Raw genomic sequence first — 26457 nt, forward strand, 5'->3', positions numbered from 1 at the left:
ATAATCTATACTATATAATATATAGATTGATTTTTGAGAGAAAGATAAAAATCAAATTGTGTATCATATCGCGTATTATCGGTCAGATGATAATATATATATATATCTACGGTTTTACTCTTGTAAACGAAACGAAAATTACATTTTTGATCGACAAGTGAAGAAAAGAAAAGAAAAGATAAGAAAAGGAAAAATTTTAATGAAAAAGTGAAAGGATAAAAAGGTGGTGTGACGAATGAGATAAATCATAAGACGAATACAATAAAAAAAAGGAAGAAGATATAATATCAAATATAAAATTAAAAAAAAAAAAGGTTTTGTCAAGCAAATTATTAAAAGGAGGAATGATGTTTGGAATAGCGTGGTTTACGCGTTTTAGATCCTCACGAATTTTTACATAATAATTATAATTAGTCCTATATCGTGTTATATAATATTGTTTGAAAAAAAAAAAAAAAAAACATTTGATTAAAATAATATCCATTGGTATTAATTATTTCGAAACTGGAGCTAAATTTGGTGTTGGTATTGAAGAGAGGTAGTGGTGGTAGTTGTGGTAGTAGTGGTGGTGGTGGTGGAGGTGGAGGTGAACCAGGAGCAGGTTTCCTGGATCGGTCGAGCTGGCGAAGAAGACAAGGAGAGTTAAGGAAGAAATCTCGATAAAAAGGAAGAAATCTCGATAAAAAGGAAGAAATTGAAGGAAGACAAAAATAAAAGAAAAGAAGAGGAAACGAGGACGGTAGTTGTTGGTGGTTGTGACGACGCGATTATTAACACGAATTATATTTTTCAACAAAATAAAACAAACAATGGCCATTTTAATATTCGGCTCAGAATAATATACACATCTCGGATTTAGACACATATCCAACGTTCATATCGATCATTCTCATTGTTAGTAAAGATTTCAATTTAAATAGAAAAAAAAAATATAGAAGAGTATTCATATAAATATATATGATATATATGATATATATATATATGTATATATTTAAATGAATAGATATAAGTCGCGAGAATTATTAATTAAGTCAGAAATTATGATGATTTTCATAAGCAAGCGTGTAACAACGTTGACGATACGTATATAATAATATACGTGTGTGTGTGTGTGTGTGTATTATGTGTATATATATGAATATCATATCCCTCAGCTGGGAACGCGACACGTTCGGTTAAAAAAGCCGAAAACCGAACGAGCTTTTATCTCTTTTTAAAAATAGATAAAAAAATAATATTAAAACAAAAATACGAGGTGCCTAAGATAAGAAGTTATTCGATATATAAAGTAATAAGGAAGAAAACAAAAAGGAAATAATAAACGTGAGAGAGAAAGAGAGAGAGAGAGATAGAAAGAAAGAGAATATAAAGTATAAAGAAATAGAAAAAGAAAGGGGTGGTAAAAGAGAGGGGGTTATGTAAAAGAAAAATTCAGTTGGGGTGATTTGAGAGAAAGGGGAAACTAGTGCCTAAAAAAAAAAACAAAAAATAAAAATAAAAATAAAATAAAAAATAAAGCGTGGATTAAATAATAAAAAAAACGTCACGAATATCTCACACACACGCATATTAAAATTAACAAAGAAAAATTCATCATTCAATTAATTCCTCCTTCCGTGAGAGAGATAAATCTTTATTGGTTTTGCGACAAACGGATAGATAAAGAAAAATAATAAAAATTGAAAGAGAATTGAAATTGAGATTGGTGGGGGTGGCCCGTACTTACGAGATCACACATTAAGACACAAATTAAGGGAAAAATAGTCGTCGTAAGTAATGTCACGACTAATGCTTTGCAATTTAGCAAATACGTCGACCGGGGGAAATGATACGAATAACAACGCGAATACGAACAGCAGCATGGAGGACGACGATTCTTATCCACTGCCAACGATTTATCGGTAAGTTTTTTTTTTTTTTCAAAGATGGACTCGTCTCGATCTTATTACTCAAACAAATTCAAACTATCAATCCTAGATCCTAAAAAAAAAATTTATAACATCTTCGCTTATAACATTTAAAAAGGATGAGTGAAAATAAACGAATGAAACTAAAACTAATAATCAAAACTAATCTTCCTTTTTTAATACTATTAAAAACATTTTATAACAATTTTTCTACATGTATATTATTATTAAATAAATAAAAAAGAAAGAAACAATATAGAAAGAAAAAAAGAAAGAATAATTTTAATTAAAGAAAAATATACAAAAAAAAAAAAAAAATTGAATGAACGAAACTATCCAAGAAAATGTGAACACAAACTGACGAAAATAGATGTATGATGGATTTTAAAACGACACACATACATATATACATACATACACACACACACACACACACACACACACACACACACACACACACATGCTTATAAATCCCGCATACTTGAATAGAAACGTTTTAGAAATGAGAGGAGGTATTTTAGTTAGGTACTTGGCGCAACGTGTGTGTTGTATCAGCTTGAATAATAAAAAAAAAAAAAGTAAAAAGGGTGAAAGAGAGTGAGAGAGAGAGAGAGAGAGAGAGAGAGTGAGGAGAGCCCTGTTTAAATACGTCCTGAGCGAATAATAAAGAGCGTAGGTATCGTTTTCCGCGCTGGTGACCCACATTGGAGTCCTTGCGGTAGTCCCGGACTTTAAAGGGGCACAAACGTAATCTAACAACCCCACAACTCGAGTTGTCCCGCGTTTTACTTTTCTATCTTTTATACAATAACAAAAGTTATACACACACAAAAACATATAGTACATATATACATGAGTAGTCGATAATATTCATTTATCAATTTTTTCTTAAAATGATTAAAAAAAACCTTTCAAGAGTATACCCTTATTTTATTTTATTTTTTTATTCTATTCTAGTATATCTATTTATATATTATATATATATAACGTTTGAAATATTGACGTACACAACGAAGTTGGTGAAAAGGAAAATTAAAAATATATATATATATATATAACGAAATCTTTTATTATATTATATAAGTATATATATATATATTTTCTTATTTGAGTAAAACTTTTTCAATAACGTTGTATATATATATATATATTAAATTTATTATACAGTTAATAAAAATATTCGAACACTTTTGAAAATTAAAAACACATTTATTAATATTAAATATTTGAATAAATTTAATATTAAAATTTTATTAAAATTAATTTAGATATTATTTAAATATAATTAAATGTTATATTGATATAAAAAAAATTGATTTTTATTATAAATTAAATTAAATATAATTAATATTAAAATTTATTAAAATTTAATACACCCATACCTATGTAACACTTTTTCAAATTAAAATGATTTTTATCCGGAAAAAAAAAAACTCTATGACTATTAAATATTTTTAATAAATTTAATAATAATTAACATATATTTGTTTTTTTTTGTGTTTATGTAACAACTATGACAAATTGTTGTCGACATTTTTGTTCGAAATGATAAGAAAAGTAATCTCGTTGTTGAATGTTTTCAATGAATTTAGATTCATTTCAATGGAATATATGTAGAGAAAGCATTTTAAAAGAACTTTGTTTAAGAGTTTCAAATAAAAATAAAAAGAAAAAGAAGAAGAAAACAAGTTATCCAATTTGAAAAAGTGACCGACTGACTGTGCATATAAATCAACATTCCATCTTCGAGAGTAGTAGTATGCTTCTGATACTGATTAGGATACTTTTTTATTTTATTCTTTTTTTGTTTACCCTATTTATTTTCCAAAGCAACAAAAATGTTTGTAACAAATTACTTTCAATCGTTGCATTATCGTTGCATTGTAATTGTTTGTTATCGTTGTTGCTATTATTGTTGTTTTGTCATAATATTCGTTCTTGTTATTTATTATTGTTATATATTGGGTTAGTAAGAAAGTAATTTCGGTTTTCTAGTGTGAAATATTACTTTCTTGCCAACTCAATAATATTATATATTTATATATATTTCGGTAGTAAGTATTAATTATATTATAAAATAATATAATAATATAAAATATTATATATAAATATTTTAATATATATATATACATAAAATATATTATAATAATTATAATATAAAATTAAATAATTATATAATATATAATAATAAATATATATAATTTATTATATAATTTAATAATAATAATAATATTTAATAATTTATTATATAATTTAATAATAGTAATTTAATATATAATAATAAATATATAATTAAATATAAATTTTATATATATATATATATTTATATAATATTTTATAATATAATTAATACTTACTACCGAAATTACTTTCTTGCCAACCCAATAATTGTTAGTAATTATTGCTCTTTTGCCAAAAAATTTTATACTTTTAACGAAAAAGTTGTTCCTAAGATATTATCATAAATAAGAAAAGAATTTGTTTCGAAATAAAGTATCGTCAAAATTTCTAATGTAATTTCATCAAATTTATTCAAACTTTTTTGACTTTAAAGAGTATGCACTTTTAACATTTCCAATGTAAAAAGATTTGTGTGTGTAAAAGAAAAATATTTTAGAAAATAGTATAATCGAAATATTTTCTTATTTATGGGTTGTTTTATGATGCTTTGAAAAAATACTAAAAAATACAAAGAAAAACGATGCGATAAAAATCTATCTTCTCTCTCTCTCTCTCTCTCTCTCTCTCTCTCTTGTCATTACGATAAAACGAAGATAATTTAGTTGTTGTTAAGTGGCACATTGTCTTCTTGATGAATTTGTCGTAGGTGTCGCGCACCCATAGCCAGTTTGGATTGCATGGAAGAGTTCAACGGGGGTGGCGGTGGTGCGGAGACAGGAGTGCACTGCAGCAACACAGCAGGAACGAAAGAGCAGCTACTGACTAGCTGCATTGCTGCACAAGCGCAACGTTTACAGCATCCATCGCCAGGTATTCGGTATCGCAACTTGGGAAAAAGTGGTCTACGTGTTTCAAATGTTGGATTAGGTAAGAAAACCACCACTATCCAATTTTTATTTAGTTTCATTTTTATTCGATACTTTAAAGCATCATCGTTTTGATTCGTGGAACTGCTTGTTTGTCAATTATTAGTTTATTTATTTATTTAATAGAAATTTTGTAATAATGGAATCGTACTTTTGTTTTCAAAATGTTTTTCAAAATGTACCGTGTATTATAAATGTTTGAAACGTGATACGAATTAATAACGAATATATATATAGATATATTTATTGAAAAGTTTTCTCGTATAAAAAATGACTACACGAATGTTGATTAATTTGATGGAAGGGATATAAAAAGAAAAAAAAGAAACAAAATAAAAATGCGGAGTAATCGTTATCATCGTATACGCTTTGATACCATTCGATTATAATAGAATTGTCAAATAAAATTCTCACCACTCGATGTTCCCTTTTTCGATATCTCGACATTTTCCTATCGAAGTTATTTTTTTTATTTTACAAGCACGACCGACATACCCATCGTAGGGTACATCTATCGATTCTACTTTGTACATGAAATATTTGAGTTATTTATTGATTTATTTGGCCGAATGCATATTTTCGAAACTTGACATGATCAATTATTACAATTTTGTTTTATTTTATTAAAATAATAGAAATATATTATTAACAAATGTTTACTTTGATAGTATTATAAATTTGAATGTATTCCAATGTTTTAAAAACATACTCGTATATAAAAATTGTAAATTAATCCAATTGACAAATTGCAACGAATGTTAATTATCAAATATAATAATTATAATTTATATTATATTATACATATATTATAATTATTATTATTATTATATTATTATATTATATTATTATTATATATATTATCATATTATTATTATTGTTTATTATATTATTTTTATTATAATATATATTAAAATGTTAATTATTAATTATAAGTATTTATGAATTATTTGATTAGGTACTTGGACCACCTTTGGCGTTGGGGGATGCGGCAACGAAGAAACTGCCGAAGCTGTCGTTGCACTTGCATACGACAGTGGCATCAATGTGTTCGATTTGAGCGAAGCGCATAGCGGTCATCGTGCTGAAATACAATTCGGTCGGATTTTATTGCGCCGTGCATGGAATCGTTCGAGCTACGTCGTAACGACCAAAATATATTGGAACACGAAGTAAGACAAATTTTCTAATACACATACACACATACACTTTTTCTTTTAATAAGTGGGTGTGCCTCATATATATATATATACGAAATAATTCAAGAATATTTTTCCTATTTTTCAAATTTGTTGATTATTTTTGATCAAAATTAATTTTATCCAAAATCTTCATCATTTTGTTGCATTAGATTAATCTTTTTATCATTTTCGTTATTTTATGTTCTTTTATCGATTTTATTTAATGACAAAAATCCTAGAAATTTTGATAACTCAATGTTTGAAAACTTGCTCGTTATCTCAAACGTGGACTTTTAAACGATACGGTAATTAAATCGAGAGAAAAGGGATACCCTACTAAAGCTGTTGCACGCTCGCTCAAAAGTTAACTCCGTAATTGACTTTGGAAATGTACGAGAGGAAGAAAGAAGAGAGAGAGAGAGAGAGAGAGAGAGAAAGATGTCTATGTGTATGCGAGAACGCGAGTATAGTACCCACGAAGGTGTCGATTTTAATTAGGGCACAGTTTTCGTCTGACACACTGTTAGGAAAATTCGTTTTGATCCTGCTCGTAACCCGGAAAAAAACTTCCAAGAGAAAAAAAAAGCTTTACAAGTTTCCATATTACTATGATGAACGATATTGACTTTTTTTTTTTTTTTTAAATATTTTCTATGCATCCTTTTTGATTTTTTTCTCCTCACCTTCTGCACGTTTTTCTTTTTATTAATCTTTGTTAATAATATTTGTATACGTATGGTGATATGAAAGAAGAACAAAAAAATGTGATAAAAGATAAAAATATTCTACTGCATAATAATGCAGTAGCATCGAATTATCGAAAAATTTGATGGGAAAATGTTGTTAACAAACAACAACAACAATAACATTGCGTTGTACGTAAAATGAATTTTCTTTTAACACTCTGACTGCCACGTCACCCGTATTGGAGTGTCGCTTATTTGACTACTTGCGAAGGATATTCGTATGTGTTTGAAAAAATATTTATTTCGCAGAGGAAGTAACAAAACTATTGAATATTAATTAATATAAAAAAACTATATTTATTAATATAAACTATTGTTATAGAAGTAATAGAGATAACGGTTTTTGAAGAAAATTATTATGAATGTAAAACTTTAAAACAATCTATACAAACCTTGGGTTGGTCGGGACAACTTGGACAATAAGTTGTTGTTCTCTTTAAACTCTCTCGTGTCTCTGATCTGCTCATTCGACTTCTTTTATCTGCATAACATTGTTTGCATGCGTGTCTAATGCTTTCTCCGAAATCATTTTTCCGAACGGCTATATTATGCTGACTCCGACGAAAACAAGGATTTGTTGTATTGTCAGTCAACCCTAATAATTTTGCAACTAATAATTCCCTAAATCTTCTAATATTTGCATTCTTCTTTGTTGCAATTTTGTAAACTGTCAAAGCGTTTACAACAGAAATTCCCAAAAGTAGTTGAATGCCAAGCTTTCGGTACCACTTGATTCTTCTTCTAATTGTGGTGGCATTAGAAACCATTTGGTCGGAATAATCTATACTACACTTTCCTGCTATATATTTAACAACAGTTAGTGGTTTTAGTGTTGTAGATGTCTGTTGGCTTGGAGAAACAGCACGAATGTTACGATTATTTTTTTGTACATGGTACTATGATAGGAGCGTGTTTTGTAGATAGAAGTCCTAGGAATTTTGTTATTTCTTCAGGATTAGTGGCTTTCCACTTATGCATCCGTGAACACGGTGTTAGGTTAGATCTATTTAACTTTTGTTCCGCATATCTATTTGTTTCTGATACAAGTAAGTTTATTATTTCGTCATCAATGAACAGCTCAAACACATCATATGGATTAACATCACCTGGTAATTGCCTAATGAGGCCGTCCGTCTCAAAAAAAGAAAATGACTTCTGCCAATCACTAAATTCATTCCATTCACCAAATTCAATTATATTTTCTTCGGTATCATCAGTTCTTCTTTTTTCATCAATGACTAATTCTTGCAAAATCTCGTCAATGGAATTTTCATTACATTCAGTATCACTACGATTGCACTCATCAATATCCGAATCGGAATCAGACGATGTAATTTCTATTAACATTTCTATTTCTAGGAAATCTGATTTCTTCCTCATCGCCGGCAATGTAAGCCTTGTAAAAAAAAATATGCTAGTCGCAAATGTGTTAAAATATCGATCGGAATATCCAGCAGAATATGCTTCGTGGCCTGAAGGATATTTCACTGAAAACGCGCGCAGCACTCAGAGTGTTAAACCATTCGCGATAAATTCGTTCGGGTTACATACCTTTTTTTTTTAAATCTTTTTAACGAATATAAAAAAATACATATAGAAAAAAAAGATAACAATGTTTAATATAAACAATTGAATATAATTGAAGATACGATAAGTGTATATATTATAAAGTGGTCCTAGAGAAAACAATAGAGAAAAGAACTAGAAAACAATTCGTGAATATAACGAGGAGTAGTTAGCCCACGTAAAATACATATCTATATGTATATGTATATATATTTATTAGTTATTTATCTAATTATAAATAACTCATATTTATAGTTTTTTTTAACTATAATATTTAGTTCATTTAAACTAAATTTTTATAATTAGTATTAAATATAAATACTAATTATAGTATTTATATAGTTATAGTATAGTATAAAATACAATTTATTAATGTAATTTATTAATTTATTAAATATAAAAAATAATAATAATTTTAATAAGTTTAAAAATAAATTAATTTATTAATATTAAATTAATTACATTTATTAATGTAATAAATATACATACATGTATTACAAACATATACATGTACAATATATATATATATATATATATATATATATATATATATATATATACAAAGAGATATGCTCTCCTTGTTCTATTCGATACCAAGTAGAACGCATTCCAGTGGTGTAAACGCGTTCGATCGTACAGCTTAGGGGTTGAAAGTAGTACGACCGAATGTTAGGTCGCACGCGCTGCTAACCACAAACGTAAGTATGCGTGTATATATGTAACAACCTATGTATATAAGTAGTAATATATGTACTGTGTACATATACAATGTATGTCAAATCGAATATACGAACAGAATATGAAATGTGTTAAACCATTCACCATACTTACGTTTGTGTTCTTCGAAAATGGTGTAAAATAAAATACAGAAAGAGTGAGAACATTGTGTTTCTCTTTCTCTCTTTTTCTTTCTATATACGGCTTATCTATCTGTCCTATTTGTCAGTGTCTGTTCATCTGTCTGTCCGTTTAATACTTTTTCTCACACTTATGCTTGAAAAGCTTTGCCAAAGCTTATTGTTGTCCACGAACTGTCCAGTTTAAAACGTTCTACCACGTTCTACCTCAGTGAGGTAGAATTCGTTTCAATACACAAGCCTTTTCTCGACAAAAGGTATGAAATACTACTATGTACATGTATATATATATGTACACATATATACTAGCAGAGAAAAGAACACGACAAAAGGAGGTCGCGGTTGAATGCGATCGATGTGTGAGAAAGATTTTACTTGACTATTTTTTTTCTGTTGTTTTTTTTCTTTCTATTTTTCTATTTTTCTCGCTTCTATCTTTATTTCACACGCATATGCCTATATGCACCCTTGTGTTTCTTTGCTATTAACTTTTATCTTTTGTTTCTATATTTTTTCTTCACGTATGATTGTTTGGAAACAATGTAGGTGAAGGGTTGAATAAAATCCAATGATTTTTGTATAGAAAAATATAAAAAAGAAAAAAATTATTTTCTCGACGATTAACTCGTTATTTTGCCACGTGTACCATCGGTGGTACACGTTGATTTATTTATTAATTGTGTTGAAACTAATCAAATGATTTAGAATGAGACAAATTCAGATAAAATGATTTATCATTGAACGTTGTTCAAAATTTATTGCATACCAGGTATCTCTCTCTCTCTCTCTTTTCTTTTTAATTTAATCACGTTCTCTTTTTTTTGATTTGAATGTGTAAATTTTTATCAAAAACAATGTGTTTTATATTAACAATGATCAATTTTTTTTTAAACGTAATGTTTAACCCATTGACTGCCAATTACGAGATATCTCGTAGCGTGTGAATCTGCAATTTTAGATTAATTACAAATGGTTATTTGCGTTAAGAGTTATTAAAAAGGTTGAATAAAGTATTTATATGCTATAAAAAACATGAATTATCAATTATTGTAAATACCATTACAATATTATATCAGTTACTTAATATTATTATATTAGGTTGGCAAGAAAGTAATTTTGGTTTTCTCTAGTGTGAAATAAAACTCTATTGTTTCTATAGAAAAAATTGAACTTTAAATTAAATAACTAAATTTTATTAATTTTCTGTGAAAAATAGTAATTAAAAAAAATATATAATTAAATAATAAAAGTTTAATTATTATTAAATAAATAATAATAATAAAAAATAATAATTAAAAAAATAAAATAAAGTTTCATTTTCTAAAACATATACTTTAAATTAAATAATTAAAATATTCTAACATATATAAAAGAACTAAACTAGGGTAATAACGAAACAAACATAACACTATCTATTGGTGTAAGCCGAAACTACTTTCTGGTCAATCCAATATTTTTTCAAAATTTAAGGCAAGACGCTCTAAATATGTCTAACAGTCGATGGGTTAAAGATCAAATTTTGTGGAATTCTAATTTATTAAAAAATGAATCATTTTCGACAGGACAGAGGGTCGAGGACTATCGCGTAAGCACATTATCGAATCTGTGCAATCGTCCTTGGTCAGACTGCAGCTGTCCTACATCGATATCGTCATGATTCACAAAGTCGATCCAATGTGTCCGATGGAAGGTAACAAATCTTTTCATATTTTATCGATTACACCTGCTCACTTTGTTTTATTTTTTCTTTTTTTCGTATGACTCTCAGAACTCTGTATTACAATTACCAATCGACAAAATTTCAATATTATATTTGAATAATATTTTTTACTACTAATTGTAAATCTCTGTTATACATCAAATATAACAAATTGAAATAAATAAATCTTTATACGAGTATATTAAAATCTCGTAAATTCGTAAAGATTGTAAAAAAGATGGGGCAGAGGTGGGGAGTGGGAAGATTGTGTATAAGAGGATCGTAAAATTACGCACGAATGCGTTCTAAATGTGAGATATAAATACGTAATACTTGGTAGAGGTATAAATAGGTCTCTTACTTTCAATGAGAGAATTTCTTCCGGTATATATACTTTAAACCATTCCCCTTTTTACATTTCAACGTGAAATTATCTATTAAAAGATTTCGAAAAAGAAAATAAATCTTTTCCACGAGATAAAATAATATTTGAAAAAATTTCCAAATAATCATTGTGACACTTTTCATAAAAATACGATAATGACAATGACGAAACAAAGACAAGTAGAACGACAATAACTGATATATATATATATATATATAAATATATATATAATAATGATAATAATCTTTATAATTTCTTAACATTTATTTACACGTTCTCTTTTCAGAGATAGTACGAGCTATGAATTACGTGATAAGTAAAGGTTGGGTAATGTACTGGGGTACGTCAAGATGGTCTCCCGTTGAGATCATGGAGGCCTATACAAATTGTCGACAATTTAATTGTGTCACGCCGATTGTCGAACAAGCGGAATATCATCTTTTCTATAGAGAGAAACCTGAACTATATATGCCAGAATTGTACAATAAAATTGGTAAATTTCATTGAACTAAATAATATTTCAATTGAAACATTTTGTAAACATTAACTCGTTAATCACCCAAAATTATTGATATAAAAAAAAAAGGAACACCTAAATAAGGGCAACTATATTTAACGTTTTCTTTTCTTTTTTGTTCAAACACTTTTTTAGGTGTCGGTTTAATGGCATGGTCCACGGTCACCATCGGAATGGTGTCATCCAAGCCGGAAGATTGCGGAGTGTCCTTCCTCTCGAGATCCTCTTACAAGGTAAACTCGAGCTCACTATATCGACCCTTGGTAACTAACCCCCTTAAAAAAAATACTCTATCACTTCTTGCTCCTCTTTCTTCTCATATTTCCTATACTTCCTTAACTACTTCTACTTCTACTTCTACTTGTATTACTTCTTTCTCTATCGATTCAGATAGTTGTTAATTTAATTTCAGAATAAGTATTCTTCCTTCAGTTGGACGGAAGATGAAACGCAGTCTTTGTATAAGGAGGTGCGTTTTAATCGTTAAATGTTTAGATTCTTGTATTTTTATTACGGTAGGATCGAATGTGTTAGATGTTCGTGGATATAACATTTATAAATTAGAAAATAATAAATATGCGTATAAATAAGGGAATATTGAATAATACAAATCGTGTGTTACATTTTGTAGGAATACGCTTGGAAGGATAAATCAGCTGACGAGGAAACACGAAAATATTCGGATAAATTAAGGGACGTCTGTTCACTTGCCGAAAGGCTAGGATGTTCCTTCGGACAATTAGCCATCGCGTGGTCTCTTAAGAATGAAAGTGTTCAGTGCCTTCTCCTCGGTGCGTCAAATACAGATCAACTGTACGAGAGCCTTCAGAGTTTACAGGTAAAATAATATTTACAAGTCACGATTAGCCTAAGAAAGAATGAGATAGAATATATTATATAATTTTTTCCTATTCTCGATCTCCACTTTGTGCGATGCTTTGTAGTCTCTACTTTAAATATAAAATTAAAGTTTAATTTTTATCATTATTTATATAATACTACGCCTGTACGTATGCAACCCTCCAGACACACTTTGAAAATGTTGCTTGCAAACGCCATCTGTTGGGACGGAATTTTTGTTAAGCCCAAACTGTTTATACACGCATGTATTACGGGTTGCCTATCTTTCGAGCAGAAAAATAATTCCGTCCCAATAGATGACGCTCGCAAGCAACATTTTCAAAGTGTGTCTGGAGGGTTGCATTCGTACAGGCGCACATTTTTTCTAATTATTGAATAAATAATTCGAAAAAAAAGTAAAAATAATATCATAATAATATTATATAATAAATTAATTTATTTTTGATACTATGCACTCATAAATTTGCTTTTTTTAAGGTTTTACTGTTAACATGTGTGATCTGCACACGTGTTTTATTTTTCTTTTTCTATTGATTTTGTCTTCATTGATAAAAATAATAAACGTGTTAAAACATTTAATAATATGTAAACTTATTAATGAGATAATCTTTGAATTTCAGTTAATCCCAAAGCTAAACGCAACCGTAATGAGCGAGATCGAGAGGATACTCGATAACAAACCGTCCCGGCCACCGATGGTGTCGACTCTGGCACTTAGATGACAATCGATTTGCCCCCCGGAAGTGGTGGGGGCTCTTTAGATGAGGGTGGTAGCCCCAAGAGCGAGGGTGGTAACAGCCAAGATCAGGAACAAACAAAGGAGATGAACAACAAGTTGTCATTCTGCGAGATACAATGAACATGGAAGGATGGAATCAGTGATATGACGATGGTGATAATGATAAAATGATGATAATGATGATGATGATGATAATGATGATGATGATGATGATGATGATGATGATGATGATGACGCAAATGCAACAGACGCACGACGCATCGATTTATGATACACGTTTAAACAAATAATAATAATAATATTAATATTAATAATAATGATATCCATGCTTCGACGCCACCGGATATGTGATATAAAAATAAATCTAAGAAGAAGAGAATTAAATAGAAGAAAACAAGATTGATGATGGAAGAATAAAGAAGAACAACAAATAATTGTTGATTATGTTTTGTTGTTCCGGTGCACGTTGTCGTCATAATGGGACATTTAAAACGAGTTGATGACAATACCTTCGATTTTGCCGAGAAAGTTCTATTTCTTTCTCTCTTAGATACCTACACACACATATTCAGTACACATACATTTGTCTTTTCGCGCATTTATTGCCTTTCTCTCTCTCTCTCTCTCTCTCTTTCTCTCTTCTTTCACTTTCTTATTTGCTTTCTTTCTCTCTCTCTCATACACACACACACATATATACTCTTTCGTATACTCGTTCGTAAGAGTTTTCGATAAGAGAAAAATCAAATTTAAGAGATAGAAAGAGAAAGAGAAAGAGAGAGAGAGAGAACAACAAAAATGACGATATCACATTCAAGTAACACTTATTCTATTAAAAAATAATAATACTGATTAATAATGATGATGAAGATTATGATTATAATGATAATGATGATGATGATGACGATGATGATGATGCTATTATTGCTGCTGCCGCTGCTGTTGCTGCCGCTGCTAATCAATAAATTAATCTTGCCGCTGCTTTATTTTTCAAATATTTTTCTAAATCGCGACGAACTTATGAAAGCAAAAAAATTCCGTCTGGATGAAATAAAATAAAAAAAAAAAAATGAAAAGAGAAGTTACATAAGTATCGAAGAACTATGGAACGACGGAATGAAAATAAATTTATTAGAAAAAAAGAAGAAAAAAAAAAGAAAAAGAAGAAAAAAAAATTAAGAGAAATTATTATTATTAAAACGTAGATCATATTGCGATTACGTCCGACTCTTATACTATAATAATAATAATAATAATAATAATAATAATTACTATAATTATAAATTGTCATTATTATTATTATTGTTATTAATATTAATATTATTATTATTATTATTATTACGATGAAGATGATGAAGAAGATGATGATGATAATGATTATTATTATCGCTTTATAAAAAAAAAAAAGAAAAAAAATTAAAACGATATAAAAATAAGAAAATAAAAATTTCAATGAAAGAAGTTCATTAAATTTAATAAATGCGATTAAAATAAATTTGGAAGAGCCGTGAAAAAAATTCAAATGAATTATCTTAGTAAACATTTGTGACTCTAGAAAAATTGCTATGATTTGATTATAAAAAAAAAAAAAAATAGAAAGGGGAATCGTATTGTTATTTACAAGATAAAGAATAACAAAAGAGAGATAGAGTGAGAGGAAAAAAGAGTTTAAAAAAAAAAAATAATAATAATAATGAAGAAGACAACATTTGATTGTCATTTTCGATGCCACAACAACAACAACAACGTTGATAATTATTATTATTAAGCTAATTAAACTACCACATAGTTTCCTATATAAATCGAGAATATTCCTATTAATCAAATTGAATGAACGCTAAGGGATGATTTTAAAAATTGCGTTTTGACATGATTAGATATATAAATAAATAAATAAATAAATTAATTAATTAATTAAATCTATATATATATATATATAAAATAAAATAAATTAATTGATGCGTAAGCTCGTTCCGAGCTATAATTATATATACAATTATGTAAATACACGTATAACGAAGGTGGTGGTGGATGGTGGTGATGGAGGATGATATTTTGAGAAAAGGAAGAACAAGATTTTCACTAGAAAGTCGTTATGGGAATGATAGAAGAAAAATATTTAAATTATTATTATTATGAATAAAATTAAGAAGAAGACGAGGAGACGAGGAGAGACGCCCTTTTTACTTTTCAGCGTCAATAAATAAATGATATGAGATAAAAAAGAAGAAGAAAAAAGAAAAATAATATACCATCGTTCGAGTATAAAAAATAATTAGGACCAAGTTAAGTCTCGTTCATAATTCTCAATACATTTACGTACCTCCTACATACGTAGCAAAAAAAAAAAAAACCAAGCATAACAAGAGAGATCCAATTTTGTCTTTTTTGTTTTTCTTTCATTATTTTTAAATAATAATAATAATAATAATAATAATAATAATAATAATAATAATAATAATAATAATAATAATACACACGCGCTTTGGATATAAATTCAGATATTACTTCCCCCCCATCCCTCCTTAGCTTAACCAGTCCAACAAAGATAGGACGATTACTTAAAGAAGAAAATGATGAAATGAAGGAGAATGTTTACTTTGAAAGAAAAAAAAAAAGAAAAAAAAACGGAAGAGATTATATGATTAGGAGGGGAAAGTGAGGAAAGGGGGACAATAATAACGATATCACGTTATTTAAGTCCAAATTTTGGTTAGATTAGATTAGTGATATATATTTGAACACGGCTAAGTTTCTTTTATGACAATTTTTAGAAGTTTCAAATAATAACAGATTACTGAAAGAAATCATAAAAACTATAAAAAGAAATAATGCAAAGTAAAAAAGTAAAAATAATAAAAAAATAAAAAAATGAAAAAAAAAATAAAAAGAAAAGAAAAAAAAACGGAAGAAGAAGATGACAAAAATAAAGAAATTAGAAGAAGAAAAAAATTAAATTGGAGAAGAAGATAAGTTAATATATTTACAATTAGTATAATTTTTTGCCTTTGAAGAGAGATGTATATATATATATATATATATATACTTTGACTTATATACTTACATATAATGTAAAATACGTATACTTATACATATATCTTGCCTGCCTTGTCTCTCTCTTTCTTTCTCTCTCTCTCTCTCTCTGCTGCTGATTGCTCACGTCAAAGTTTAACTAACATGGGATAATTGTTGCATGTTTAAAAAAAAAAAAAAGGTTATTTTTTTCTTTTATAATAATATATTATTAAATATATATAAAATATATATAACGATCGTTGCTAAAAAGGAAACGATCAGCGTGATAATTGCTCGCTTTATCATTAAAATATTAATCCATTCGCGACCAGCATATTTTTTCCTTTTTTAATACTGAGTAGCGGCAAAAATGATGAATTATTTCAATTTATATTTAAATAATAAAATATAAATTATTAAAATTTAAAATGACGTGAATCACGTCAGCGGTCGCGAATGTGTTAAATTACGATGTTATACAGGGATGTATTCGAAATATTTTTGGTGTAAAATTGAAAAACAATTATCGTATGAAAATGTAAATATTAGTCGAGCAAAGTTAATCACGAAGGTAACGTAAATGTGAAAAGGAAACAAAATTGTTTGTAAAATTGAATGAGATAAGTAATTGACGAGATAACTTAAACAAACTATTAGTTTTTATGATACTTCTTCGACTTAGTTTTTACAATAGAACAAAATTTCATCACCATTTTTAATCGGATACATCCTTGTACGTAAAAAAAAAAAAACAAAAAAAAAACAAAAAAAATATTATCCGTCACTCAAGTTGATATTTCTATTTTATATATCGTTTTACACCTCCTTTACACGAATAAATTGTTCCGTCGAACGTGAAAGAAGGAACGAAATGAGGAAACAAAATGAAAAGGATAAAGAAACAAACAAACAAACAAAAATATTTACAAACGAACAAAATAAGGAAAACGTTCGTCGAACGGTCATGAGCGAAATTTGTGGTCTTTTTTTTATTTTTTTTTTATTCTTTTTTAACAAAACTTTATTCAAAGTTTCACATGTATTTTACTATTTTTCTATCATTCTATTTCTATTTTACTCTTTCTCGCATTACAACATCACGCTGATATACTCGTCCATCATGTTCGTGCACCAACAAAATCCAATCAAATTTGATTGCTCTTATAAACAAAAATTGAATTAACATTAATATTATTAATATAAATACGTTTTTAAATGCATTCGATATATACTATAAACTTATCAAATAAATACCTCTCCCTCTTATTAGGCACTGAGATTTACACCTACTTCAAATATTCAATTACATTACGTAGATATGTCGAATATAATTAGGTGACTGATGAATTTTTTCTTTTTTTTTCATTTTTAATTATTATTTTTTTCTTCTCTTTCCTCTCATTTATTAAATTATGACGAAAAAAAAAAAACCGAGTCAAGATCTTCCTCCCTTCGTTGCCATCGATTACGAAAGAATGAAAAATAAAGGATACTATTTATTATTATGAAAAAACTAATCGAGAGAATATTATTTATTATTATCCTTCTTATTTATTTAATGACAAAAATCAATTTGTAGAACACATATATATTTGCGAGAGGATTTATTATTATTAATAATAATAATAAAAAAAAAAGAAAAGCAATTAAAGATCAAATTAAATTTAATCAAGAATTTAATGCAAATATATATATTTTTTTTAATACTGTTCGTCTATGCGGAAAATGTTGAGAAAATGTTTTTTCAATTGAAATTATTGTGTCTTTTGTTTCCCTTTTTTAAAAGGGTTCAAACTAACACACCTTTTCTCACATACTTGTTCAATACTATCAAAGAAGTCGCGTCTTTTTATCACCTCGTTGAAAACACATTGAAGTATACGGTTCCCCCCTTCCCCCTAAATGGGTCACCAATCCCATTTATACTAAAACACGTGAATTAAATCGTGTTGATTACTTATAATTCAAAAATTATATTAAACATTATCTTATATCTAAGGTAAACTAATTTGTTTAGTTACTCTATTTCGAGTATACCCTGAGTATTATTTGTTATTCGTCTATACTTAAAATAAAACTCAAATATACAACATATATACATAGCAAGCATGCACACACACACACACACACACACACACACACACACACACACACACACACACACACACACACACACACACACACACACACACACATACACGCGCGCAATCTGTTATATAAATAATTATTTTTTTTACTTTATTTTGTATTCACTTTCATTCTCTTTTTCTCTCTGTCTTTCTTTCTATCACACAAACACTCACACACATTCGTTCAAGTTATTAATTGACTTCGAGAATGTTTTTTTTTTTTTGGCAAACTATCGAGGGCACATTGGTAAATTAATTTGATAAAAAACGTTCAATTCAACCGATATTGCAAATATTAAAAATATTACATACATAACTAGACAAACCGCGCCAACTTTTTTGTTTAATTTAAATTTATAAAATGCCGTGACCGAATAGAAAAATATAACGCATACGATGATAGATAAAACACTGTATGATAGTGCACCGGATATGATTTCAATATCTTTGCCGGACATTAAAGATTTGATCAACCATGGTAAACCCAAACAGAGAAGAATATCAAGTGTGTTGGCACCCAACGTGTTGCTCATGGCCATGTCACCGTTACCTAAACAAAAAAGAAATCTCTGCTGATACTTCGAAGATTTGTTTTTTTTTGTTCGTTAGATCTTACGAAGAAGAGATAAGATTAAAATAAATGACAGAAAAAGATATAAATTTAATGAATTAAAAACAAATAATAATAATAATAATAATAATAATAATAATAATAATAATAATGAATCGTTATTTTTTTCTACCTTGTCTTGAAAGGATGACGATCGAGACGAGTTCAGGCATGTTACCACCAGCCGATAGAAAAGTTATTCCCATAACTGAATCAGGAATACCCATGGTGTCACCAACGACGGTCATCATCCAAGATACCATGTAAGAAGACACTACTATCCACATGGTGCAAACGAAAAATGTTACGAAGTACCACGAACGAAATCTTTTGTACCTGGTATCAGGTATTGTGACAAATAATGAAATCCTTAATGGCCAGGTAAAGTAAAACCATAGTTTCGTGAGTAAATTACCTGTTGGTAATACGAATGGTGTATCTGAAAAAAAAAATATATTATGAAAAGAAATATTATTTGTGAATAGAAAAATGCGTTAACACATTTTTGGGGATGGAAATTTGATGAAAACTTCAAGAAATTTACCAGGTTCAACATAATCAACCAATTCCTCGGTTTTTTCTGGTGGTTCTTCGAAATTCTTATTGGTCGATTTAATTTCGGCTATCATGGTGATACTCTTTTTTCTATATTCGGCTATCAATTCACCATGAACGTATGGTTTGTACATGCCGTGTAACATCGGTTCGGTCGTCGGTTTAGCAGCAGCTATAAAAACAATAACAAAATTCATAACGATAAATTTATATATTTCATTTCATTTGATCTCATAGCATATGAGAACAAATTTAATAAAAAATAGAAATCAAAAATGATATTTAAAATGAAATAGGGGTGGACTTAAACTCACCACTTTCTTCCGTAAATTCGGTACCGTTCCAACAAAGATGTTTGATCTTGTTATACCAACGTGTTATCCCTTCGCCGGAGAACAGAAGGACCAAATAACCAACGAACAATACTATGAAGACCGTAGCTTCGTACCAGGTGATCAGACCGTCCCACATAACCAATACCAACAAACCAACGGATATCACGTAGATTATGCAATCGCGCGACAGTATTTGCCATTCTAGCTGTATACCCTGTTGAACATTTTTTGCGATAAAACATAATAATTAAAAAAAAAAGAAAAGAATAGAAAATAAAGAAAAAAAAAAGTAAGAAACATTAGCCGTGAAATTTGGTTATAAATTATACACATATGTATTGCACTTGTAATATAATATACACACATACAGACACATACATATATATATATGCATAAGGGAGAGAGGGAAGGGATGATAATGTATTAAAAAAGATATTGATAACGATTAAAAGCAATGTACAATACGTAAAAATTGTATATCTGACATAAGTGATATTCGATCGACGTGATTTTCGTGACGAAAAATGAAAAAGAGAAAGATAAAGAGAAAATTATTATTATCTTTTAAAATAATACGATAATGTGAGTAATAAGTGATTAATGTATAACAACGAGGGTTTGTAGAAGGAAACAAAAATATTTTCGTGCAACAATGATAAAAAGAAAATATACTTTGCGTGTTCAAATCACGAATGTCACGTCAATGTTTGTCAGCGAACGAATCGTTCCGAGACGAAGAAAAAAAAAATAGTAATGACAAATTGTAAAAAAAAAAAATAAAAAGAAAAAATATAAGAGGGGAGGAAAAAGAAAGAAGGAGGGGTGGTAAATGCTGGGTGATGTTAAGAAAAGAAAGAAAATATAACAAACGAAAAAATGGTAATTTTGTTCACCCTAATTTACAATAATAATATTGAAAAAGTAATATTATTATACAGGTGTGTTCCTCCTCGTCCAATTTTGTTAAATATTATACCGGCATCGGAATCGTTAGTGTCACGAATTCGTTTCGTCGGATTTTATCGTCTCGGAGCAATAATAATAATAATAATAATTATTATTATATTAATAATAACGTAACACACGCACACAATGTCGACCGACATCGACCATAATCGTCGTACGTTGTCGTTGTCGTTGTCCGTCGTTGTCATTGTCGTTGTCGTTGTGGACATCATCGTGAATGATTATTATCTTAACACGGCTCTTCTCTCTAACGCGTAGTATATTATAAGAGATATGATAAAATAAGATTTACTTACGATAATTGGAATATCGATTATCAATTAGCAACCGTTTAAACTTTAACTCGACACCACACATTCTTTCGAATCCGTTCGTATGCAATAAAGAGAGATTTTGACTAATAACATCGAAAGAAAAATATTTTATTCTATTTACTATTATTATTTTCCTTCATTGGTCCTCTATTTTAATACCTGTTTAACTATTTTCTCTATTACACCTGATTTATTCCTATTTTTTATTTTATTCGATATAAATCATATTAAGTGCAACGCCTACTGAGTCACATACAAGTGAATCATTGAATAGTCATTCGTACCTATTAATTTAAAAATAATTAATTTTTCTCTTACAAATTCTTATAGATAGAAATTTTTTTTGTTTATATTTTTTTCAAACAAGTTTCGTGTTTTTAAATAACACAATCAACTAATGTAACTTAATCAATTTGTTCCCCAGCTGTTTGTTTAATCGATTTGTCAAATGATCGGCTTATATATTATCATCATCATCATCATCATCATCATCATCATTATTATAAAAATAACATAAGTGAAGAAAAACCGAAGATATGTATGTATATATACACATACTTATTTACGCATGTTTATAACAATTATAACTAGTTTTGTGATAACGCAGAGGTGCGCATCTAACATTAGATTATGTTTTTTTCCTTTAATGAATCAATTATCGAAATATTATTATTAAAATAATACTTGGCTTATGTTGACGTAAACGATAAATGCTCTTGGCAAAAGTTATTTTTTCTTTTATCTGTGATTTTGCACTCGCAGATTAAATTTTCGAGTAAGATTAGATGTCCGTCGATTACGACGATCGAAAGATATCGGCAGACTCTCATTGAAAGAGAGAAAATGTTGACAATTGTCACATTTATTAATTGTACGTTTGCTCGTAATCTTTCAATAAAAAAAAAAATCAAAATGTTTAATCTATTTCCATTTTGAAACATTAATCGCGAATAAAATTAATTACGAAATATGCTCGCGTAAGATTTTATCGATGATAAAATTGAAAAGATTAAAGTCCGATCCCTAAAATTGAATGGAAATGAAATATCATATTCGATAACTGATAAAATCTTTTTTTTTTTTTTGTTACATTTTATAAGATTTCATGTCAATATATATAATTATATAACTATTATATAATTACGTCAATATGAACATATTTGAGGATATTGTATAGACGTTGCGTATATATTTACGTGTTTTCATACCTACTCGAGTATTATCTTATACATCGATAAACCCATAAATACATTTAAAAGTTAAAGAAAAAAACGTTTTTACCTGCTGTGCCTCTTATCTCGAAAAAATGTTAATGAGACAACAAAAAATAAAACAAAGGTTAACTATCTAATAAAAAATAATCGACCAAAGTTAGGAAGACTTTAAAATGTAACTAACATTATACAATGCGATAGTAAGCATTTTTGAAGTATTTTATGCTTGACCTTTAAATATTTAAATATAGAAAAGGAAAAGTTAAAAAGCAAAAAAAAACGCTCTAAAAATACAATGAAAATTACGCACCTGACGATTATGTTAATAAATGATACATAATTTATCCAAGATAGTCGATGATCGTAAACAGCAGCTTTGTAAAATCCCCAATCGTCATTCAAGATAGTTCTAATGGGGGAATCCTATCTTTAAGTTTATTTACTTTGGATGTGAATTAACAAGAAAAATCGATCATCAATATTAATTGAAGTTATGATAATAGAAATTGAACAATGCGACTCCTTATCTCAAGTTTGTTTGATTTAAACGAATTAACGAGAAAAATCGATCATAATATCTCTCATAAATATTCATTTGCAGTATAATAATCAGAGTTACAATAATGAACAAACGTAATCAAGGCAGATGAATAATTATTATAATGTCTTCTAACCGGTTTGGAAGTTAAGTCGACACATACGGTATAATTGTATTTTGTGAAAATACTATTAACATTATTTACTTATCTATTACATGAGCTTGTTAAAAGAAATTAAGTTATGTTCAAAATAATTGAAACAAAAGGAACGTTTTTTTTTCTTGTAAAAAAATCTTAAAATATACTCACGTGTCGAGCTGAAAGTGCACCACACGCTGTTGTAGCAAATGTATTGAATACTGCACTACCAACCACGGTACCAACTCCAAGGTCAGATTCAGTTAAGAATGTACCAACCACACTGACAAAAAGTTCAGGAAAACAACTGGCCGTAGCAAGGAAAGTAGCTCCAGCAACATCAGCTGATATGTTAATTCCGGAACAAATGCAATCGAGTGCAGGTAAAAGGTAATCGTTGCATACGAAAGCCGTCAATAAAAAACAATAAAAGCCAAGGAATGCGTGTAAAATAACTGCCCCTTGTGCACGTTGTTCTGTCGTAAATATGTCCTTTGGAAAGTCATTGATCGAACGTGGTGTACAATTTTCACTTTTTTCAATCCCATCATTCACGGATTCTAAAATAAGTAAATAATATATTTGATTTATTATTCCATATATGTATTATATATATATTTATGTATACTTTTTACATTTCTTAAAATCCGTTATGAAAAATATGCAGATGCAAATATGAATCTATGATTGCGTGGGACAATGGTTTATGCGGTTTTAGATATTTATAGTTGCATTGATGCATTTTCGTTGAAATATTTAACATCGTTTATCATTCTTTTATTTCTTTAGAACACACAATGCATTTTAACGCGTGTAAGATCTCCATTTCTAAGAAAATACTTTCTGTTTCAAAGGGTTCATTATTATTGTTATTGCGGTTAACGTGATAACGAAAATGTGTTTTTTTTTTTTTACGTTTAAATATATTTATTGAAACTTCTTAGAATGCAATTATCAGATTACTTTTTCTATATGCGAAATAAATGACAGAATAAAAATCTGACATAACTAATCATCGTTTAAATCTAATACGAAGATACCGATTCTAAACTATTCGCCATATCTGAATAATGCATCGATCCATTATGATCCACACATACACACACACAAAGATACATACAAATATACGGAAATACGATGCAACGCGGAAAAATTTCATCGTCCGGAAAAACTTTGGGTTTATTCAATTTTACACTATTTGCAATAATCCTTTATTTTGCATACGTTTAAAGAAAAAAAAATAATAATAATAATGATCTAAAATCTTCTTTCGGTATAGAATCTTTTCTTTTAGCATTCTTTTGTTTCACGAAACTATTTATCTCACAAGTATAATGTTAAATAAGTGCGTCTCGAATTGAAAATTATCCTTAACAATTAAGGAAAATAATAGAGAGACGAATTTTCTTTGAAAATTGGCATAATTTACACTGACAAATATTATTTTTATCACGTTAAAGAAATTTTGTAAATAATAATCGATATCATTTTTTTTTCTTTCAATGACAGGAATAACATTATCTTACGATTGGATTTACCCGCGTGATTTATCGAAGTTTACCGAAACTACAAATTCCAATGTTAACGATAATAATGATTACTCTATATCGATTATTTTCATCTGCTATTGGGATGACATCCGTCCTTCAATTGATTGATAATTCTAGTTCAATATTTATACATATATATACATATAATTATGTTTTATAATAATTTATTTCTTTTTCAATTTGGCAAAACTCAAAAGACAAAATTTAATTCAAATTATTATTATTACAAAATACTATAATATAATCATAATTACAACTAACATTATATATATATATATATATATATATATATATATATATATATATATATTTATATATTTATTTATTTCTTTTATTTATTAATTAAAAACAACATTTTTAAGGCGAGTAGATAAATGATAAAAAAAAATATGAAAAATATCATAGATCTCTAGAGAATTTAACACTCACCAACATTGTCTATACTTTGAGCTTGCACTAATTGCAAGCACGTGGTTAAAGATACGATGCATACGATGCAAGTTACGATAAATCTCAGGCCGGTTGTCATAACTATCTAATGTAATATTTGTTATTTGATCTTTTAAAAAGATGTTACGATTTAACACACACACACACACAAACACGATTCCTTTGGTTGATTAATATGGGATGATTGATGATGATTGACACCGACGTTGAAAAAATAACCGACCACCAAACCGACTACCTAAGCTAAACTGCTTCTTTTGCAACGACTCCGGCATTTATGATAGAGTTAACTGATTACGATTCTCCCTCTTAAACCTCCCTTTCTCCCACCTCATTCTACTTCTTTACTATTAACTTGTATCCGTGAACAATTTTATCTTACGTGTTGTGTCATTGCAAAGTAAAATACATGTATTGTACTAAAGTCTTTTAGGTGTAGATAACTTTGATTATCGATTATCTTATATGTGATTTAAACATTATGAAAGATCCGAATAGATTATTCTACTTGGTCAACTTTACCTACTTAAGTATATATATATATATATATATATATATATATATATATATATATATATATATATATATATATATAATGTATTTATTACTTTCCCCAGGATTTATCTCAAACTCCCACCCCATTCTTGTATATCTTTATTCTTAATCTTGATATTAATTCGTGATTTCTCAATCAATTTGGATTTTAAACAAATACAATAGCAACGATTCTCAATCATAAATATATGTATATATTTCTTGATTTTTACATGGATAGAGAGAGAGAGAGAGAGAGAGAAAAAAAAAAGAAGAAATATAAATAATTGTGACTTAGAATTTAATCGGTCGATTGGAGCTCGGAAATTCCATCGCGAAGGAATCTTTAAATTCAGCATCGACAACGTTTACACTTAATTAATTAAATCGAATGGAAAAGATAGATCGTTTTATATTATCGAAAATTACCAATGTATAATATCTACATTTAAATAAATACGAATATGCCATTTGTATACATTTACATCATCTAATCGTGTGTATCACCCACACACACACACACACACACGTTAATTTAATAATTTTTTTTAAACGATATGAAGAGTATTCGTGTTAGAACTTTGATTATACGTTTTTGAAATTATT

At 28.3% G+C, this 26457-nt stretch overlaps 3 protein-coding genes across 3 annotated transcripts; 1 reads left to right on the forward strand and 2 right to left on the reverse strand.

Moving 5' to 3' along the window:
- The first annotated feature begins 1446 nt into the window (after window positions 1-1446).
- Hk (potassium voltage-gated channel subfamily A regulatory beta subunit hyperkinetic) lies at window positions 1447-17527 on the forward strand. The gene is made up of 9 exons (XM_015325914.2): window positions 1447-1901; window positions 4735-4955; window positions 5910-6123; window positions 10864-10991; window positions 11672-11878; window positions 12038-12135; window positions 12315-12371; window positions 12534-12740; window positions 13384-17527. The coding sequence occupies exons 1-9, from the start codon at window positions 1777-1779 to the stop codon at window positions 13483-13485; spliced, it is 1359 nt and encodes a 452-aa protein (XP_015181400.1). The 5' UTR covers window positions 1447-1776; the 3' UTR covers window positions 13486-17527.
- Window positions 6130-8258, reverse strand: LOC149033318 (uncharacterized). The gene is made up of 2 exons (XM_089169850.1): window positions 7923-8258; window positions 6130-7774 (listed from the first exon to the last, which is right to left on the reverse strand). Exons 1-2 carry the CDS (start codon window positions 8256-8258, stop codon window positions 7235-7237), a joined length of 876 nt encoding a protein of 291 aa, XP_089025976.1. The 3' UTR covers window positions 6130-7234.
- On the reverse strand, window positions 15072-25858 carry LOC107069030 (sodium/potassium/calcium exchanger 4). Its single transcript, XM_089169788.1, is given in 5 exon segments — window positions 15072-19196; window positions 19390-19983; window positions 20126-20360; window positions 23489-23877; window positions 25297-25858. Coding segments are annotated over 5 exon segments (1638 nt in total). The 5' UTR covers window positions 25397-25858; the 3' UTR covers window positions 15072-18876.
- Window positions 25859-26457: the final 599 nt, after the last annotated feature.

The sequence above is a fragment of the Polistes dominula genome, unplaced genomic scaffold, assembly GCF_049000335.1.
Source record: "Polistes dominula isolate Pdom_NZ unplaced genomic scaffold, Pdom_raw_medaka contig_49, whole genome shotgun sequence".
NCBI classification, from domain to species: Eukaryota; Metazoa; Arthropoda; class Insecta; order Hymenoptera; family Vespidae; genus Polistes; species Polistes dominula.

What these genes read in the sequence shown, in the direction of transcription:
- Hk (XM_015325914.2), top strand. Translation starts at nt 1,777, where the DNA reads ATGTCACGACTAATGCTTTGCAATTTAGCAAATACGTCGACCGGGGGA. An exon ending in CCACTGCCAACGATTTATCG is followed by an intron (nt 1,902 to 4,734) that starts GTAAGTTTTTTT and finishes AATTTGTCGTAG; the next exon opens with GTGTCGCGCACCCATAGCCA. An exon ending in CGCAGTCTTTGTATAAGGAG is followed by an intron (nt 12,372 to 12,533) that starts GTGCGTTTTAAT and finishes TACATTTTGTAG; the next exon opens with GAATACGCTTGGAAGGATAA.
- LOC149033318 (XM_089169850.1), bottom strand. Translation starts at nt 8,258, where the DNA reads ATGAGGAAGAAATCAGATTTCCTAGAAATAGAAATGTTAATAGAAATT. An exon ending in ACGAAATAATAAACTTACTT is followed by an intron (nt 7,775 to 7,922) that starts GTATCAGAAACA and finishes CTCCTATCATAG; the next exon opens with TACCATGTACAAAAAAATAA.